The sequence below is a fragment of the Pipistrellus kuhlii genome, unplaced genomic scaffold, assembly GCF_014108245.1.
Source record: "Pipistrellus kuhlii isolate mPipKuh1 unplaced genomic scaffold, mPipKuh1.p scaffold_m20_p_55, whole genome shotgun sequence".
Taxonomy (NCBI): Eukaryota; Metazoa; Chordata; class Mammalia; order Chiroptera; family Vespertilionidae; genus Pipistrellus; species Pipistrellus kuhlii.
Window position 1 is genome coordinate 1,557,950 of NW_023425557.1, and position 19,199 is coordinate 1,577,148.

Below are 19,199 nucleotides of genomic sequence, written 5' to 3' on the forward strand. Positions count from 1 at the left end.
GATCTGGGGGAGATAAGAGATCAACCAAAGGACTTGTATACATGCATATAAGTACAACCAATGGACACAAAACTCTGGGGAGGGAGGGTAGGTATGGGGGGGCAATGTTAAAATATGTACACAGATAATTTAATAATAAAATAAAATAAATCAATAAAATACATTTAAAAAAAAAGAAAAAGAATGGGTCACAGGAGGGGAGCAGGATTTGGAGTAAGACGCCAAGTTAGCTCATTGTAGGGCTTGTTGAGTGTGAGGAAGACGCCCGGGGACATTTGGTGACTAGTCTGGGAGGCCACTGAGTAAGTGGGACTCGGATTATCTGTGATGGGCAGAGTGGCTTCAGCAGAAGTCAGGGGCACTGTGGGGACGGCTGGGACCAGGAGAAGATCCGGGGTTATGGGCGGATCATTGGAACACTGTGAGGGTGAGTGAGGGGGCTACTGGCGCAGTGAAATACTGGAATGGAAGGTGGGTGTTGGAGGACCGAGTGAGACTGATTGCGATAGCGAGTCACGGCGGTTGGAGGGAAGTGTGGAGATGTTTGGGTTGGTGTTAACCAGCAGTGGGCCAGATGAAGTCCTAGGGGTTTTATGGAGACCTGAGATCAGTGAGATTTGGGGGCTCATCCGCGGTGCGGAGGAGTAGCTGGCGATGCTGCGGCCAGTGGGGAGATTAGATGTCCGTGGGAACACTGGGGGTCAGGAGGGTGGATGTTGAGGGTCTCTGGGGTCATCTGTGAGGTCACAGGGAGGCCAGGGGAGGAAACAGGCCTTCTCCGGAGCGGTCCTCCGTTGCTAGGCAAACGGTTCCCAGGGCGCCGTTGCTAGGGACAAGTTCTTGTTAAGCGCCACGCCCCTTCCCGGCGGCCCCGCCCCCGCAGCCAACCACAGGGCCGTCTCCGGCACCGAGGCCCCGCCCAGAGACCGAGAACCGTTACCAGAGCGACGGCCGGGCTCGTTCCCCCCGTTGCCAATCAAGGAGGCGTCGCCCGGGCGACGACCCCACCTCTTCCGGCGCGGGCCCGCGGCTTCCGGCGGGGGGCCCGGCGGCGGGCGGCGGTCGCGCAGCGGCGGGGCCCGGGGGGCGCCCAAGATGGCGGCGGGCGGCGCGGAGGGCGGCTCGGGCCCGGGCGCCTCCATGGGGGACTGCGCGGAGATCAAGTCGCAGTTCCGCACCCGCGAGGGCTTCTACAAGCTGCTGCCCGGAGACGGCGCCGCCCGCAGGCCGGGTCCGGCCTCCGCCCAGACCCCGGCGCCGCCCCAGCCGCCGCAGCCCCCGCCGGGCCCTGCCTCCGGCCCCGGCGCCGCGGGCCCCGCGTCGTCCCCGCCGCCCGCAGGCTCCGGGCCCGGGCCCGCGCTGCCCGCCGTGCGCCTCAGCCTGGTGCGCCTCGGAGAGCCGGACCACGCCGGGCCCGGGGAGCCGCCCGCCACGCCCGCGGGCCTGGGGGCCGGAGGAGACCGCGTCTGCTTCAACCTGGGCCGCGAGCTCTATTTCTACCCGGGCTGCTGCCGCCGCGGGAGCCAACGGGTGAGTGGCCTGGGGGCTGAGAAGCTGGGGTCCCTTGGTGACCCCAGAAGGGGTAGGGGGCCCCGAGATAGGCATCCAGATGTGATGGCCATCCCTGGGGGGAAGGGTTCGGTGGGGGCGGGGCGGGGGGTGATGCATCATCCTGAAAGGTGATGGAGGCCTCCCGGTGCCGGGCATCCTGGAGGTGATGGGAAGCCTTGGGGTCATGTGGGATCCCCCGTTATGGGGGGAGGGGGTGGCGGAGGTTCTGGGACGGTGAGTATTTTGGAGGTGATGCAGAATCCGAGATGATGTCGATCCTCGGGGTTCTGGTGGCAGGCATTCTGCGGGTGACGGGGATCCTGAGGTGATGCAGAACCCAGGGGGATTGCAGTCTGTGGCGGCGTTAGGAGGGGGGCCCCAGACCTGGGCAGCCGGAGGTCAGGACTCTGGAAGTGATGGGGGCTTAGAGGTTACAGGGATCCCGGAGAAAATTCCGGTTCCGGAGTTAATGAGGGTTCCCGGAGGAAATGAGGGTCTCTGAGCTGATGGGAGATGGGGAGGTGATGAGAGCCCAGAGGGGGCACCCTCAGGTGTGTGGGTGCCTCTGCGGTGACCGTGGTGCCAGAGGGATGAGGATGGGGATCCTGCGAGTCCAGAGGGTGTGAAGGCACCCTGAGGTCTAATGGTCCCTGAACTGATTTAGGGACTCCAAAGGGAAGGCACTCCTGAGATGAGCTCTAGAGGCCTGAGGATTTGGGTGACCCTGAGTTTGGGGGTGGGGATGGGGGGAGGAGCCAGGGTTGGAATATTGTGTTGCTAAGACCCGGAGGAGATGGCTGAGGTTATGAGGTAAGACTGGAAAGGAATCAGAGCTCAGGGACTATGGGGCCCCCGAACCCTGATGCTGAGAGTCAGGGTGTCCCTGATGTTGGAGGGAGAGGCACTGTGGTCTTATGCCCTGGGTGGGGGTGGGGGGGGCCCTTCCTGTCTGTTTTTCTCTGTTCTGTGTGAAATTTGGGTCCCTCTTCCTGTCTGTGGTTGCTCCCTCCCTCCTCACTCACCCATCTACCTACCCACTTCCCTCGGGGGTTAACCTTGCTTCCTCTTCGTGGTTTCCCCCAACCTCAACACTCGCTTCCTTCCTCGGTGGCGGAAGCCATTAACTCCTTTTCTCCCGTCGCTTAAGTCCATCGACCTCAACAAGCCTATCGACAAGCGGATCTATAAGGGCACCCAGCCCACCTGCCACGACTTCAACCAGTTCACCGCTGCCACCGAGACCATCTCCCTGCTGGTGGGCTTCTCCGCCGGCCAGGTGCAGTACCTGGACCTCATCAAGAAGGACACCAGCAAGCTGTTCAACGAAGAGGTGACTGTGGACCCCACGTGGCCCTTCCCTCCTCGCCCACCCAACTGCACCCGTACTGTTTGCCGTTACACCTCGGCTCCTGGGACAGGATGAGGGCGGAAAAGGGGGCGGGCTGACAGCTGTGTGGGATGGGTGACAGACAGCAGCCGGTGTGCCAGCCAGCAGTGACACCAGTGCCCACTGCGCCCAGGCCCTGTGCTTTGTTAGCCACATGCTGGCGTTTTCATCAGCCAAAGGGTTAGGTATTGAGAGGCTATTTTGCAGATGAGAGAACTGATTTGGACCGGTTTGAAGTCAGAGCCGTGGGTCCTCACCTTCTGGGCATAGGATTCAAATGCTGGCGGTCCCACATTTCCTCGCCGTGCGGCTTTGGGAAGGTGCCAGTGCCTCCCGCACCTCGGTTCTGCTCTGCAAACAGGGTTTCCCCCCGTCCCGCAGGACTGTGTAAAACCATGCCCGGAGATGGCTTCGTCCTGGGCAGACGTGGCACAAGAGGAAATGCCAGCTGGCAGCCTTATCTGTGGGGACTCGGGCCCTGTGTCTGTTCGGAAGCGTGTTCCACCCACACAGAATCGCGTGAATGGTGGGAGGGAGAGGGCAGCAGCGGATGGAATAAAGTGCGCTAGCTCACCTGCTCACAGGACACTTCCTGGGCTTTTGTTCAGGGCCAGGCTGGTTCTCGGCACCGGGGGTCTCATCTCCGGGACCCGGAGGGCCCGCCTCGCTAGGCAGGCAGTGACCCCCAGGGGAGCCTGCGGGCGCCAGGTGCCGAGTGCGGAGGGAAAAGCCAGGGAAGGGGCGTGGCGGGTCGGGGGAGGCAGTGGGGTCCGGAAGGGCCTCACTGGAGGGTGACATTGAAATGAAGACCTGACGAGGCAAGAAGAGTGACCGGGAAGGACTTTCTGAGTAGAGGGGGCGGCGGGGTCCGAGCAGCCGCTGAGGCGGAGGAAGTGGGTGAGCCCCGGAAGTCAGTCAGGGCCCCGGCTGGGCAGGGGCTGGAGGCTGGAAAGGCAGCTTTAGAGCCTTTCCCGGGGGTTCAGCTGAGCCGGGAACAAAAGTTTTGATCTGATGATTCGCTCAATTCTCCCAAGAACGAGAAGCAACTTAGCTCTGAGAAAAGAAGTTAATTCCTTTCATTCGGCCGGTGCCTAAGGCGTCAGGGCTGAGCTCTCTGGAGCCCTGGCTGAGAAAGGCTGCCCGGGGCTCAGGGGGGGCGCAGGCGCTGACTCACTCTAACGGCAGCTGCCTGGCCTCGGTGCAGAGGACGGACGCCGGCAGTGGTGGCCTAGAGACCAGGGAGGCCACACGGGGTTGGTGGTGGCTGGGACCATAGTGTTTGGGGTTCAGGGTGTGCAGAGGTCAGGTTCTGCATGTTGTTGAAGAGTTATATGGAGAGTTATATGTGAGTTATGTGGATAACAGGAGCAAAGATGAGCTGCAGGCGGGATGGGGTTGACATTCACGTGTCCAGGAATCACTTGTCAGGCTGCTCCTGTGCTGGGGCCGGAACAGTGAGCGAACGGCTCCTTAGGGGAGCTGACAGCCTGTGGGCCAGTTTATGGCCTTGAGTCCGGCATGGAAAGGTGGGGGCATGAGACAGAAGACAGCTCCCTGAAGGCAGGACTGTCCCCTTACCTAAAGGACATCGAGGCTCCGCGGAGCTCTGGCTGCATCAAAGCCGCCCTTCCGTGTCCATGACCGCCCTGTCCCTAGAGGGGGCTCCTCTCCCAGGGCCTGGGCCGAGGGGAGGGCCTGCTGGGGATGCAGGCTGGGAAGGAGGTCTGTCCGCGTCTGATTGCCTTCCCCCAACCCCATCCTCTCTCCTGGCAGCGGCTGATCGACAAGACCAAGGTGACATACCTGAAGTGGCTGCCGGAGTCGGAGAGCCTGTTTCTGGCATCGCACGCCAGCGGCCACCTGTACCTGTACAACGTCAGCCACCCGTGCGCGTCGGCCCCGCCGCAGTACAGCCTGCTGAAGCAGGGGGAGGGCTTCGCCGTCTACGCCGCCAAGAGCAAGGCGCCCCGCAACCCGCTGGCCAAGTGGGCAGTGGGCGAGGGGCCCCTCAACGAGTTCGCCTTCTCGCCCGACGGCCGGCACCTGGCCTGCGTCAGCCAGGACGGCTGCCTGCGCGTCTTCCACTTTGACTCCATGCTCCTGCGGGGGCTCATGAAGAGCTACTTCGGGGGCCTGCTCTGCGTGTGCTGGAGCCCCGACGGGCGCTACGTGGTGACGGGCGGGGAGGACGACCTGGTCACCGTGTGGTCCTTCGCCGAGGGCCGCGTGGTGGCCCGCGGCCACGGCCACAAGTCCTGGGTCAACGCCGTGGCCTTCGACCCCTACACCACGAGGGCCGAGGAGGCGGCGGCCGGCGGGGACGCGGAGCGCGGTGTGGAGGAGGAGGAGGAGCCCGAGGTGGCCGGCCCAGGCTCGAATGGGGGCGACCCGCTCTCCCCGATGCCCAAGGCCGGCTCCATCACGTACCGCTTCGGCTCGGCCGGCCAGGACACGCAGTTCTGCCTGTGGGACCTCACCGAGGACGTGCTGTACCCACACCCGCCCCTGGCCCGCACCCGCACGCTCCCCGGCACGCCCAGCACCACCCCGCCCGCTGCCGGCGGCTCCCGGGGTGGCGAGCCGGGCCCCGGGTCCCTGCCCCGCTCGCTGTCCCGCTCCAACAGCCTCCCGCACCCGGCGGGCAGCGGCAAGGCGGGCCCGGGCGCGGGCACGGAGCCGGGCGCCCCGTTCAGCATCGGCCGCTTTGCCACGCTCACGCTGCAGGAGCGGCGGGACCGGGCGGCGGAGAAGGAGCACAAGCGCTACCACAGCCTGGGCAACATCAGCCGGGGGGGCGGCGGGGGCGGCGGCGGGGACAAGCCCAGCGGCCCTGTCCCCCACAGCCGCCTGGACCCCGCCAAGGTGCTGGGGACGGCCTTGTGCCCGCGCATCCACGAGGTGCCCCTGCTCGAGCCGCTGGTGTGCAAGAAGATCGCCCAGGAGCGGCTGACGGTGCTCCTGTTCCTGGAGGACTGCATCATCACCGCCTGCCAGGAGGGCCTCATCTGCACCTGGGCGCGGCCGGGCAAGGCGGTGAGTGGCCGCAGCGGCCGCCGGGACGGGGGCTCGGGAAGAGGCGGGTTTGGGAGAGCAGTCTGTCACCATCACGGCCTCTAGCCCGTAGGGTGAGGGGCCACCATGGCCATCTTAGTGCCTCAGCAAGCCCTGCCACATCTTACCATAGTTCTAGAACCACACGGTCAGGTAGAAGAGGGGAGTGGTAGGGACCATGGCCAGGTACCAGCAGGCAGCCACGGCCCAGCACAGCCAGGTCGGTGTTGCTATGGAAACGTGACTTTTAAGTGATGAGATGTTGGATACTGGGGGTCACCTTCTGTGGGCAAGACTGAGCCCTGGGCCCGCCCCCAGCCTGGCTCTGGGCTGTTGGGGCAGGAGCCGGTGCTGGAGGCAGACAATACCAGGCTCAGGCCCAGTCCTGCTCCTCTCCTGTGTGACTGCAGCCACGACCTGCCCCGCACATAGGACAGGGAGGCGTGGAGGCGGCAGGAGGCGGTGGGTGCGCCTCCCGGGGTCCGAGGGGCTCGGGTGGAGCACAGGCCGGCACCTGGAGCCGGGGAGCCGGGGACTCCGGTGTCTCGGCTCCTCGGGTCTGGCTTGGCGCCCAGCGGTCACATCTGAGGGCCGTGGCGTGGCTCCTGGGGAGGGAACTTGTGTCCCTAGAGCCTAGAGCACAGTCTCAGCCTCACAGGTGAGGGTGGGGCTTGGGGAGTCTGAGTCCTGAAGGAGACCCGTCTGTCTCCCTAGTTCACTGACGAGACCGAGGCCCAGGCAGGGGAAGGAAGCTGGCCCAGGTCACCCAGCGAGTCAGTGGTAGAGGTAGGCCTGTCCCCGAGTCCCCCCCGGACCCTCAGGTCCCCCTCAGAAAGGGACCCCAGCCTTCCCCTCCTCCCCACCTCCACCCGTGCCCCTTCCTCTGCTCAGGATTACATCACCGAGGACTTGAATCATTGCCTGAAAGTGCCGCCTGTTGGGCCGGGGAAGCTAGTGGAGATGAAGTTCCAGAAGCCAGAGCAGCCTCCTGGGGTGGGGGTGTCGGTGGACTGAAGGGAAGCCTGGGTGGTGGGACTCGGATGCTCTCTGACCCCGCTGTCTCCCTCCTCTCCCCAGGGCATCTCCTCCCAGCCAGGCAGCTCCCCCAGCGGCACCGTGGTGTGAGCCGGGACGGTGTGAGCCTGGGACGGTGTGAGCCGGGACCGTGTGAACCTGGACCGTGTGAGCCCGGGACGGACGCGGTTCCCTGCCCCGCCTCGCCTCCCGCCATCACCCTCCGCCGGCCTCACGGACCAACCTATTAACAAGACTAACGATGATGGATGGGCTGCTCCGGCCCCCCACCCTGCACAAATTTGGGGGGCAGAGAGTCCCCCCAGACTGGCCTAGACCCTGGGGGGACGTAGTGGCTCATGTGACCTCAGCCTTGTCCCCACCCACTGCCAAGTACACCGACCGACCCCTTCCGCTGGAACGTCAGTGTTAGCCTCCTGCCTGTCCCCAGCATGTGACTGGTCATGGGCGGGGGTGAGGGTGGGCTCACGCCCGCCAGACCCCAGCTCCGCAGTGTGCCCCTCAGTCCGCGGGCGACCCGAACCCCACCCCCGCTGGTGTTCGTGCTTTTGAAAAGTGTTAAGTTATGGAAGCCCTTTGGGGCCCTTCCTGTCCCCGGCGCCTCTTATTTATACTAAAGTTCCCTGTTTTCACGGCGTCTCTGGCCCCTTCCTTGGAGGTGTAGCGGGTGTGTGTGTGCTTTCACTGTGTGTACAGCAGTCTTTTTTAAAGATAAAGTATATTGAGAAAGGTACAGAGCCCTGGCCGGGTGGCTGGGCTGGTGGGCACCCCCAGTGCACTGAGCTGCTGGTCTGACCCGTCAGCTCGGGCAGGGAGATGGGGCCCATGGCAGCCCATCAGTGTCTTCCTCCCTCTCAGCTTGTCCTCCGGGGAAGATTAGAAAAGTAACAAAGAGAAGAGCCGAAACTGGTTTGGCTCAGTGGATAGAGCGTCAGCCTGCGGACTGAAAGGTCCTGGGTTCGATTCTGGTCAAGGGCATGTACTTTGGTTGTGGGCACATCCCTAGTGGGAGGTGCAAGAGGCAGCTGATTGATGTTTCTCATCGATGTTTCTAGCTCTCTTCCTCTCTGTAAAAAACCAATAAAATATATTAAAAAAAGAAAGGTGGAACTGAGCCAGCTGGCTGCCTGGCGCAGGAAACGTTACCAAGGCCAGAGAAGGGCCTCGGAGCCTGGGGCAGCAGGCTTGGAAAGGAGGTCAGAGTGGGTGTCACTGGGGGAGCATGCGCCTGTCAGTCCATTTTAATGGGGGGGGGGGGCAGCCAGGCCTGCTGCCTCTCGCCCCCTTTTTCTGGGAAACACCGGGTGGGAGAAGGGATGTGCTCAGGGCACATTGGCTGAGGAGGGTACCCCTAACCCTGGAGGGAAGAGAACCCCCAGGCCCCCTCTTCAGTCCTCAGCGGGAGTCTGCAGCCTTGCTCGAAAATGCCCAAACTCTACTCCATGTTACAGGGTCTTCCCAAACGGGGGCTCCCAGGCAGCCCCGCAGGCCGGAGGGAGCGCCCTTGGGCTCGGGGCTTGGCCTCCGCTGCCCGGACCAGCCTCCTCCGGAGGGTGCGGGTGCGCCGCCCGGAAAGGACACCGAAATCCCTCCTGGCGGCTCTCCGCCCGCCCGCCCGCCGCCCCCAATGTTTGTTACTAATCCTGGCCGGGCAGGAATGTGGCCGCATGCCGGGCCCAAGGAGCTATTTTGGGGGCTCCTCCGCCTCCCCCAGCTTGGGCCGGTGTCACCCCTGGTCTTGGCTCCTGAGGGCCTCCCTTCCCAATTCCCTCACCACCCCTTCCCCACCTCCTGCCAAAAAAAAAAAAAAGTGTAAGGCAGAAGGCCTGTGGGCTAAATTTAAACCGTCCCAAAGTCTGAATCCCAGCTGAGTCACCCACAAAGCTGCCCTGGCCTCCTGCCCCCCTTCCGAGGCCTCACCCCTTTCTCCTCCCCCGGCCCCAGGACTCGGAGGAGTGGGAGGGCTCATCTCCGGCCTGTCCCACCTGTTGTCTTGGCTTCGCCTGTACCCCGCCTTTTATTGGGGGGAGGAGGGTTGTTGAATGGTTGGGATTCTCTGCCCCCCAGTCTCACACTGGAGTGGGGGGGGAAGGGGCTGGCTTGTGAGGGGTTAAGGCTGGTAGGCGGGAGGGGCCGGCCAAGGGGAGGGGAGAAGGGGCGGAGGCCTCTGCCTCCTGCAGAGAGAAGTGGCCAGAGGCCCAGGGGACAGCCGGGGACAGGCGGACATGCAGCCAGGGCCCTGGGACCTGACCAGGGGCTGCCAGGCCCCGTGACGAGAGGACCCCAGGCCCTGGCCCGGGGAGGGGGCCATGGTGCTGCCTGCCCGACATGTCAGCCGAGGTGCGGCTGAGGCGGCTCCAGCAGCTGGTGCTGGACCCCGGCTTCCTGGGGCTGGAGCCCCTGCTCGACCTTCTCCTGGGCGTCCACCAGGAGCTGGGGGCCTCCGAACTAGCCCAGGAGAAGTATGTGGCGGACTTCCTGCAGTGGGGTGAGTGCCCGCCCGCCCGCACCCCCTGCCCCGTTGGAGGTGGGGCAGGGCAGAGGCAGGGGATGGGGTTGGGCACCGGTGGCTCTTGGAGGGCAGGGCAGCCATGGGGAGAGCTCCCTATTCAGGGGCCCAGAGCATGGGCTTGGGTCTTGGGGCGACATGCCCCTACCCCCATGCCACTCTTGCCGGGCAGAGCGGGGTCAGCAGAGACTAGGGCAGCCAGGACTCAGAGCCACGACTTAGGAGCCATGGTAGGCTGGGCTGGGAAGAGCCTCCCATGGCCCCCTGCGCCTCTCCCCACGTCCAGGCCTAGCGACATGCAGGGAGTCCTGTCTCTGAGGTGCCCACACCCCCCAAAATGGGCCCTATGGCCTCCCCCCGGCTCCCAAGCACAGCGGCCAGCACAGACGCGGACGGGGCAGCTGCCAGGGGCGCGGTCCGCGGGCAGGTGTTAGGCCCAGCCTCTCCAGCTGCCCCAACAGGTGCCCAGGCCCTGACAGGCCCAGTGACTCAGGCAGGCCCCAGGGGACAGCCAGCTCTGAGACGGGAGCCATCCAGGCCCCTGTCTGCCCCCCGGAGGGGGAACCCCATCCATTTCGGTCCCTTTATGTCTGCAGCCTTGACCCCAGCTCACAGACCTGCTACTTCTCCTTCGTGACCTCGGTCCTCCGCGGCTCCCACAAAGCCCCTTCCTGCCAAGTCTTCCCCAGAAATAGGTCCCGGCCTCCAGAGGGAAGATGTGTGAACCCCCGCCTCCTGCCTCGTCCGTCCCCACCCTCTCCTGGCCCAGGGCTCGGGCGCACTGGGGCTTCTGTCTCTGACCGTCTGCCGCTCTGTCCCACCACCACTCGGCTGTCCCTCCCTTGCTCTTGGTCCTTAGGCTCTGTCTGTCCCTCAGTTTCCCCTTTCTGCCTTCTCCTGCCCCTTCTTTCCTGTGTCCGTCTCTTCAGAACCCAGGCCCTGCTCCCCTCCTGCCTCCCAGTTTGCAGATGGGAAGGTGGAGATCAGGGCCACTCAGCCTCTGGAAGGACCTAACACCCCGCTTGCCCCCAGCCCCTGGCAGCTCTTAGACTTTTTCTGCAGAGGATGACGTTTGACCCGCAGGGTAAACTGAGGCCTGTGGTGGGGGCAGGGGTCTGGCTCTCCCGGGAGGAGCGCTCCTTTTGTGGCCCGAGCAGCATCCTGGGCCCTCCCCTGCGGGCTGGGGCGGGGGAGGGGGCCTGGGTTCCCACTGCCTTAAAAGGGCTCAATGTCTTGGCTCTCTCCTCCCGCCCCAATCCTGGGCCCTCGCTGCTGCTGCCCTGCTGGCCCACTCTCCCCGAACCCCATCCAGACTCCTAGCTCCCCTCCATCACCACTGTATCTCCTGCTCACCCCCATCCCTGCTCCACCCTACCCCGAGGGCTCCAGTGGCTTCCACCTCTGGGGGTCTAGACCTCCCTCTCCCAAGCCCTGCATCTTCTGCCTCTCCCTCCCTCCCCCCTCCCCAAACTGCCCGGGTTAGCACTCCTAGCTCTAGGACCTTGGGCAAATGAATCCACCTGTCTGAGCCTTGAGTGTCCCCCCACCCCCCCAACACACCTGTCAGTAAGGGAGTCCAGAGCGCTGCTCCTGGGTTGCAAGGACTGAACACGTCTGACCTGGGCCTGGAGCCGTGGATGCGGGCCCACTATGGCCCTGTCCCCTCTTCAGTTCCTTCTCCCAGCCCCGCCCCCAAAATCAGTGTTTCCCTCAGTGGGGTCCAAGAGCCACCCGCCTCTGTGCCTGGGGGGGCCGGGTAAAGCTGCACGTCCTGACCCTTTTCCCATCACCCCAATTGGGGGTGGGGGCCTGAAGCCCAGGGAGCTAGAACTGGGCCCGTCCTCCCTCTGCTCTGGGGCTCCTTTCTGCAGACTTGTGTCCCCCGTACCCCACCCCTGCTCCACAAGAGCCCTCTGGCCCCACGCCTTGTCCCAAAAAGGGGTTCCCAGGCACCCCACTTCCGCAGGAGGGCAGTGTGCATCCCCCAAACCTCACCGTGTTCACGTGGGAAGCTTTGGGAGGCGAACAGTCAGGAAGGGAAAAGGGCCGAGAGAAGGGGAGGCGGAGAGTGAGGCTCAGAGAGGGGAGGCTGAGGAACAGCGTGGGGACTTCCTCCTCGTCTCCACTGTCAGTCCCGGTGACCCCCGGTTCTCACCGCCCCGCCCCCAGTGGAGCCCATCGCGGCGAGGCTTAAGGAGGCCCGGCTGCAGCGGGAGGACTTCGAGATCCTGAAGGTGATCGGACGCGGGGCGTTCAGCGAGGTGAGGCCCGCCGCCGCGGAGCCCGGACCTTCCCCGCCGGGGGCGGCCCCGGGGCTGGGGGCCCGACCTGAGGAATTGATGAATGAGTTCCGAGCCTAAAACCGGCGGGGGCGGAGCTCACGGGCGATGGCGTGGCGCGGGCGGGGTTTCGGGGGAGTCCTGTCTGGGCTTTGGGGGGTTCCCCACCGCCGCCCCCAGCCAGCCCGCTCCGGCCCCCAGGTGGCGGTGGTGAAGATGAAGCAGACGGGCCAGGTGTACGCCATGAAGATCATGAACAAGTGGGACATGCTGAAGAGAGGCGAGGTGAGGCCGTGCGGGCTGCGCGGGGCCCCGGGGTCCCCCGCTCAGCCCACCCGCTTCAGCCCCCGCTGCCCGCAGGTGTCGTGCTTCCGCGAGGAGAGGGACGTGCTGGTGAACGGGGACCGGCGCTGGATCACGCAGCTGCACTTCGCCTTCCAGGACGAGAACTACCTGGTGAGGCCCGGCCCGGCCCGGCGACCAGGGGCTCGAACCTCTACCCAAGGCTGTGGAGCAGGGAGGCGGGCGGGGTGGGTTCCAGGGTGGGGAGTGTTCCTGTCCGTCCCCCGGGCTGCCGCCTTTGGGGGCCTGACCTGGGATGGGAGGGCTCGGCAGGGTCTGTGTGGGGTGTCTACACTGAGCGTCAGGAGGCCCCTGGGGGAGTGAATCGCTGCCTAGAGACATCTGGAAGGATGTGGGGGGGGGGGGGGTGGAGGGGAGGAGGGTCTCTGATTTGTCCTGGAAGACCTCTGGGCTGCTGCCGCCTAGGAATGAGTGTGTCTGGGGGTCTGTGCAGGGCTGTCAGCCAGGTCACCTGGGGCTTACTGGCCCCCCCGGGACACGCCCCCCCCCCCCCCCCAGTACCTGGTGATGGAGTACTACGTGGGCGGGGACCTGCTGACGCTGCTGAGCAAGTTCGGGGAGCGGATCCCGGCCGAGATGGCGCGCTTCTACCTGGCGGAGACCGTCATGGCCATAGACTCGGTGCACCGGCTGGGCTACGTGCACAGGTGGGCGCCTCGGGGGCTGAGAGTGGGGCCTGGGCCAATGGTGGGGCCCAGCGGGGCAGCGCCCGGAGAGGGGCCTGGAGACAGACAGCCTGAGGGCGAGGCCTGGAGGCCTGGGAGGTGGGGGTCTAGTCCCCAAGAGAATGGGGTCTGAGCCTGTGAGGTGGCGGGAGGGAGGCTCACCTACCCCCTCCGCTCTCATCTTCCCGCCCGGCAGGGACATCAAACCCGACAACATCCTGCTGGACCGCTGCGGCCACATCCGCTTGGCCGACTTCGGTTCCTGCCTCAAGCTGCGGGCGGACGGAATGGTGAGCGGTGCGCCCGCCGGTGCCACCCAGGAGGGGTGGGGCCCGGGCGAGTGCGGGGCGGGGTGGGGGGCAGGCTGACGCCGGCTGGCAGAGCCCGGAGGCCGGCCGGCCTGGAGTGGGCGGGGCGACGGGGCGGAGCCACTCAGGCTGGGCGGGCTCAGTCAGGACGGGCAAAGGGCGTGGCCAATCGCTGGGAGTGACCAGGGCTCAGGGGCGTGGCCAAGCGCTGGGAGTGACCAGGGCTCAGGGGCGTGGCCAAGCGCTGGGCGTGGCCAGGAGGCGGGGCCAGGGCTCGGGGGGTGGGGCTGAGCCCAACTCTGACTCTGTTGACCCAGGTTCGGTCGCTGGTGGCTGTGGGCACCCCCGACTACTTGTCCCCCGAGATCTTGCAGGCCGTGGGCGGCGGGCCGGGCTCGGGCAGCTACGGGCCCGAGTGTGACTGGTGGGCACTGGGCGTGTTCGCCTACGAGATGTTCTACGGGCAGACGCCCTTCTACGCCGACTCCACGGCGGAGACCTACGGCAAGATCGTGCACTACAAGGTGAGCGGAGCCCCGGGGCCCTGACCGCACCCCAACCCCCCGCACCTGCTCCCAGGCTGACGCCCCGCTCTCCTCCCCTCGGGCAGGAGCACCTTTCTCTGCCGCTGGCCGATGCAGGGGTCCCCGAGGAGGCTCGCGACCTCATCCAGCGCCTGCTGTGTCCGCCCGAGACGCGGCTGGGCCGGAACGGAGCGGGAGATTTCCGGAAGCATCCTTTCTTCTTTGGCCTCGATTGGGATGGCCTCCGAGACAGCGTGCCCCCGTTTACCCCGGACTTTGAGGGTGCCACCGACACGTGCAACTTCGATGTGGTGGAGGACGGGCTCACTGCCATGGTGAGCGGGGGCGGGGTAGGTACCTGCGAGCCCTGCTCCCCTCACCCCTTCCCCATAAAGCTCGGGCCACCACAGTGCCCACCGCCTGGGGTCCTGACATCATTTCTTCTCCTGAACAACTGCTCCATGCCTGTCCAGGGCTGGGAACCCAGCGGTTGCCAGACTCACAGTCCAACGGGGGACACACACGAGTCCCCAAACAATGACACCCCGGAGAAATCAGGGCTGGGATGGAGGAGACCAGGGGGAGGGCCTCCTGGAGAAGGGCACCCTCAGGGCCGAACCGGAAGGAGGAGGTGGAAGGCGGGAAAGCACATAGGAAACTCTTCCTCCCGAGGCCGCCTCTCTCTCAGCACTTACACTAGCCGTCCCGGTGCCCTGTGCTGGGCACTGCCCTGGTTCCGCACCCGCTTCCGGTTTGGAGAAGTATAAACTGATACCGTATTTATGGGCTCCCTGAGGGAAACAGGACACGATAAATTACCACTTTACATGAGCCCTAAGGGTGGGTTTGGGGAAATTTTAAGTTATGACGTGGGGGGTGAGGGGCCAGTCCAGACAACCGGTGGTCACCTCCTGCCTGGTCCTCTCCTGTTAGGAGACGCTGTCAGACATGCGTGAAGGCATGCCGCTGGGGATCCACCTGCCTTTTGTGGGCTACTCCTACTCCTGCATGACCCTCAGGTAAGAGCCGCCCCCGTGCGACCTGAGAGGGGCGGGCTGGGGGTGCCGGCCTCCAGGCCCCGGGGGCCGCTCAGGGTTATGGCACCGGGCCGTCCGCGCCCAGTAGGATTGCAGGATCGGTCTTGGAACCTTACTGACTTGGGGCCAAGGACTCAGGAACCCAGAGTTGTAGGGCCTTAAGCCTCAGATCACAGTGCTCTGAAATTTTAAGATTCAATTGTGAAACCTCAGAGCCACTTTGAGATTTCTAGTGCAGAGTCATGGGACCTCAGAATCCTAGAAAGCAAAATGTTTAGAATTTTAAAATCAGTCTGAGGACAACACCAATTCAATGAGTCACTCACATGAAGCCTTTTAAAGCATTAATTCTAGCCCTTGCCAGGTAGCTCACTCAGTTGGTGAGCGTCACCCCAAAATACGTAGGTTGTGGGTTCAATCTCTGGTCAGGGCTCATACAAGGATCAACCGATGACAGCATAAATAAGTGGGACAACAAATCGATGTTTCTCTCTCTCTCTTCGCTCTAAAATCAATCAATTGATAAAAAAATAAAACATGAACCCCACTAATAGTACATTGCTTGGCATTAGTAAATTATAATTAATATGTGGATAAAAGGAAGCCCGTCATCAGCGATGATCCCTGGCTCATGTGCACACACACACTTTTTAAAAAAAAATATGTTTTATTGATTTTTTACAGAGAGGGAGGGATAGAGAGTTAGAAACATCAATGGGAGAGAGACATCGACCAGCTGCCTCCTGCATACCTCCTACCAGGGATGTGCCCACAACCAATGTACATGCCCTTGATCGGAATCGAACCTGAGACCCTTCAGTCTGCAGGCTGGCGCTCTACCCACTGAGCAGAACCGGTTTCGGCAACACACACATTTTTAACAGCCCCGAGAACCTGCTGCATTCTGGCCTGTTTTGTTACCCGACAATCCATTACAAACACCATTTGTTATGAATGAACTACAACCTGATGCTGACCCGCTGTGTACACTCTGCTGAGTGGGCAGGCCAGGGCTCAGTCAGCCTGTCCTCTGCCCTAAGCCAGGCTGCCTGCAGGTGCCGATGGTTAGGCAGAGACATAGTTCCATGAGGGGCTCGCTGGAGGAGGAACAACTTTTATTGCCACTTAGTATTGGTAGGGAGCGTGTCCCCCTCCAGTGGCTGGTAAGGGGGATCCACACATAAAACTCTGCCTTTGGAGGTGGCCAGAGCCGGGCAATGTTCCACTCAGAGGTCCCCTCACTGTCCTGAGGCCCTGAGGAGAGGGATCTGCAAAGGTCACATGGAGAGGGAGGAGAGGAGGGGCCCTAGAACATGGGTGTTGTGCCCCGAGTTCCCACAGACGGCGCGGAGGGCAGCTCCCGGGGGCCGAGGCCATGCAAAGGGCAGGCTCTTTCCATTCCAACAGGAAGACCTGTCACACCCACTCAGCACCTTGTTCCCGTCCCTCTGCCCGCCCCCCGAAAACCTCGGGTCTCTGGATCTAGCCGCCCCATGACCAGAGGCTAGGGAGTCCTGGCTCTCTCCCCCTCCCCAGGGACGATGAGGCCCAGGGCCCCGTGCCCATGGAACTGGAGGCCGAGCCATTGCCGGAGCCGCCTGTGCAAGTGCCCAGCCTGGAGCCCGCGGCGGCCCCGCAGGAGGAGAAGGTGAGTGGGGGGAGGAAAGGCAGAGATTCCGGGGGGGGGGGGGGGGGGGGCGGCGTGCCACGGAGCACAGCCCTCTGGGCTGACTCACAGGTGGAAAACGTTCCTTCAGCCAGAGGCCATCAGAGGGCGTGGCGTGTGTGTGCAGGGGGCTCTCTGGGCAGGCAGAGCCCTGCAGGAGGGGGACCACCCATGGGAAGAGGAGTGCCCACTGGTTAGCAGAGAAGAGCTTCAGGGCAAAGGCCCTGAGGTGGGAACCAGCTGGCTTGTGCTTGATCCTGAAAGGCGGGTATTGAAGCTGAACCGTTCCAGCAGAAGCCAGAAGCGGGGTGAAGGGTGAGGGGAGGGAGGCTGCAGAGGCCAAACCAAAACAAACCAAACCAAACCAAACCGGGCCTTCTGGCGCAGCAGGCCTTCTCCTGCTGACACGAGGAGCTGGGGAAGTTCTGAGCGAGCCTGCAACGTGGTCACGTTGTCAGTGTTTTAGGAACAACCCTTTGGTTCCTGTAAGGAGGTGGATGACAGGCTGGATGGAGATCAGGGTGGGAGACGGGTTAGGGAGGAAGGGTGCCTGGATCATTGCAGGAACTGTGGGGATTCCAGAAAGATCTAGGAGTGTAGAAGGCAAGAGAGGATCCCACGAATCTCTGCCCAAGTCGCGAGTGCCCCAGGAGCCACAGGCAGCCCTAAGCCCAGTCCCTATGTGCAGGCTGAAGTGGCAGCTCCAGTGGCAATCCCAGCGGATGTGGCAGAGGCCGCGGTGACCTTGCAGGAGCTCCAGGAGGCCCTGGAGGAGGAGATGCTTACGCGGGAGAGCCTGAGCAGGGAGCTGGAGGCCATGCGCACGGCCAACCAGAACTTCGCCAGGTCGGGGCCAGGGCACAGGGGCCTGTCGCTACCTTTAGCAGCCTCTCCCGGGCACCCCAAAGGGCTCACGGTCCTTACCTCCCCTCAGTCAACTCCGCGAGGCTGATGCCAGGAACCGAGACCTCGAGGCGCACATCCAGCAGCTGCAAGAGCGGATGGAGGGGCTGCAGGCGCAGGGAGCAGCAGGTGGGTCCCTCCTTCGCCTCTTTCCCCCCCGGGGCACCAGGGGAGGTGGGCTCTCCGGTGTGTGTGGACACCTGGGGGGGGAGGGAGAGTGGCCTAGGCTGAGGCACACCGCGCCACTGTCCTCCTCAGTCACTGCACGCTCCCTACACCTCTCTCTTCTCCTTCCAGCTGTCACGGGGGTCCCCAGTCCCCGGGCCACGGATCCACCTTCCCATGTAAGCCCCCTCTTTTTCCCCTGCGTCAAAGCCTGCTGCCCCCTCTGCAGACCCTGTCCCCCGTCTCCCCATCCAGATTGAGGGCTCACCTACTCCTTTGGGGTTCCAGGCAACAGAACCTTCCATTCAGCCCCATACCCACCAGCTCTCCCACGGTTCAGGCCTCTCACCAAATCCCTCGATTCCCTTCCCGACCTCAGTTCCCTGTCTCTCCCTACCTCCCCCCCCCCCTCCCCACTGAGGTGGCCAGGGCTCCGATTGGGTCACCTGTCCCTTCTCTCTCCAGCTAGATGGCCCCCCGGCCGTGGCTCTGGGCCAGTGCCCGCTGGTGGGGCCAGGCCCCATGCACCGCCGCCACCTGCTGCTCCTTGCCAGGGTACGTCCGGCTGCTTACACCCACCCGCCCACCCGCCCACCCGCCGCCTCCGCGTCCCCCGCCTCCTCAACGAGCCCCAAGCCGCCTGTGCTTAGCTGCACCTCTGTGGGCGGGGCTTCTTCCGGGGGCGGGTGCTTTGGGAGCCAATCAACACAGGCCGCCAGAAAAGCAGCCAATGACAGCGGTCAGACAAGACTAGAGGCCTGCAAGTCGAGCAACCACAGCTGCCCGAGGCGTCGGGGGTGGGAAGAACGAGGAACCATCTATGAAGGGGGCGGGGCGAGCCCCAGCAACCAATCAGACGTCCGCTTCCACGGTGCTGATCCCGCCCTCTCCCCCGCAGGACCCTAGGGCTGGCCTATCGGAGGCGCGTTCCCTGCTCCTGTTCGCCGCTGCTCTGGCTGGTGCCGCCGCCCTGGGCTGCCCTGGGCTGGTGGCCAGCGCCGGCCACCCCGCCCGGACCTGGCGCCGCCCGGGAGCCGTCTTCGTCCCCTGAACTTTAGAGCCCCGGCCTGCCCTCCACTCGGGCCCCGCTGGAGGGTTGGGTGACGCGGGCTCGGCCCAGAAGCCACTTCCATCGCCTCCCGGCTCACCCCACTCCAAGTGCGGGTCTCCACCCAGCGGTAGCCTTGTGATCCGGCCCGCCCCCTGGCGGCCGGGGAGGGAGGAGCCGGGCCCAAGGCCGGAGCGCGGGGCTGACAGGAGGCTTGTAACCCGGAGTGGTGCTGTGGGTGGAAACGCGGACCACCTCCTCCGGCCTGGCTGAGGCCGCGACGTAGATCGGCAAACTGCGATCTAGAGAAGGCATCAGGGCCAGAGCTGCTCAGCCATCCGTGTTTCACCCTCCACGCACCCCACCCGCACCGGCTCGAAAACCACCCCTCCTTGTGCATGAAGCCCTGCTCGCCCGTTCTCTGCGAGAGAACATCTCGCGCGAGCCCCGCTGCTAGAGCTCACGTGCGCTGCTCTCGGAGCCTCCGCCGGCTCCTCCCGCCTGGGCGGTTTGGGTATTTATTGACCTGTCCTCCGACCGGCTGAAAGCTCCAGGACCCTGCACCCTAACCCACGTTTTAGATGCACTGAAACCCCGACCTCCCTCGGTATTTATTGTCTCTCCCCACCTAGGAACCCCACCCCCGACCCCGGTGAATAAAAGGCTCCCTTGTCTGCCCAAAGCTCGGAACTCAGGGCCTGCTGTTTG

General features: G+C 64.1%; 2 protein-coding genes across 13 annotated transcripts; both read left to right on the forward strand.

Annotated features, from left to right (window-relative positions):
• Window positions 1–1,005: 1,005 nt before the first annotated feature.
• DMWD (DM1 locus, WD repeat containing) lies at window positions 1,006–7,657 on the forward strand. Of its 3 annotated transcripts, none has more exons than XM_036416431.2 (5): window positions 1,006–1,530; window positions 2,699–2,881; window positions 4,712–5,971; window positions 6,704–6,775; window positions 7,067–7,657. In XM_036416431.2, exons 1-5 carry the CDS (start codon window positions 1,096–1,098, stop codon window positions 7,112–7,114), a joined length of 1,998 nt encoding a protein of 665 aa, XP_036272324.1. In that variant the 5' UTR covers window positions 1,006–1,095; the 3' UTR covers window positions 7,115–7,657. The 3 variants fall into 3 exon arrangements, with proteins under 3 accessions (XP_036272324.1, XP_045429672.1, XP_036272325.1); XM_045573716.1 differs by having other exon boundaries at window positions 1,011–1,530; window positions 2,660–2,881; XM_036416432.2 differs by lacking the exon at window positions 6,704–6,775 and having other exon boundaries at window positions 1,012–1,530; window positions 2,660–2,881.
• A 1,497-nt stretch (window positions 7,658–9,154) lies between these two features.
• Window positions 9,155–19,177, forward strand: DMPK (DM1 protein kinase). Of its 10 annotated transcripts, none has more exons than XM_036416434.2 (15): window positions 9,156–9,512; window positions 11,703–11,794; window positions 12,014–12,097; window positions 12,173–12,268; window positions 12,674–12,822; window positions 13,037–13,130; window positions 13,466–13,672; window positions 13,759–14,022; window positions 14,606–14,691; window positions 16,246–16,357; window positions 17,064–17,221; window positions 17,310–17,407; window positions 17,576–17,622; window positions 17,913–17,998; window positions 18,342–19,177. In XM_036416434.2, exons 1-15 carry the CDS (start codon window positions 9,353–9,355, stop codon window positions 18,499–18,501), a joined length of 1,893 nt encoding a protein of 630 aa, XP_036272327.1. In that variant the 5' UTR covers window positions 9,156–9,352; the 3' UTR covers window positions 18,502–19,177. The 10 variants fall into 10 exon arrangements, with proteins under 10 accessions (XP_036272332.1, XP_036272331.1, XP_036272333.1 ...); XM_036416436.2 differs by having other exon boundaries at window positions 13,759–14,007; XM_036416435.2 differs by having other exon boundaries at window positions 9,157–9,512; window positions 17,909–17,998.
• The last annotated feature ends 22 nt before the right edge of the window (window positions 19,178–19,199 follow it).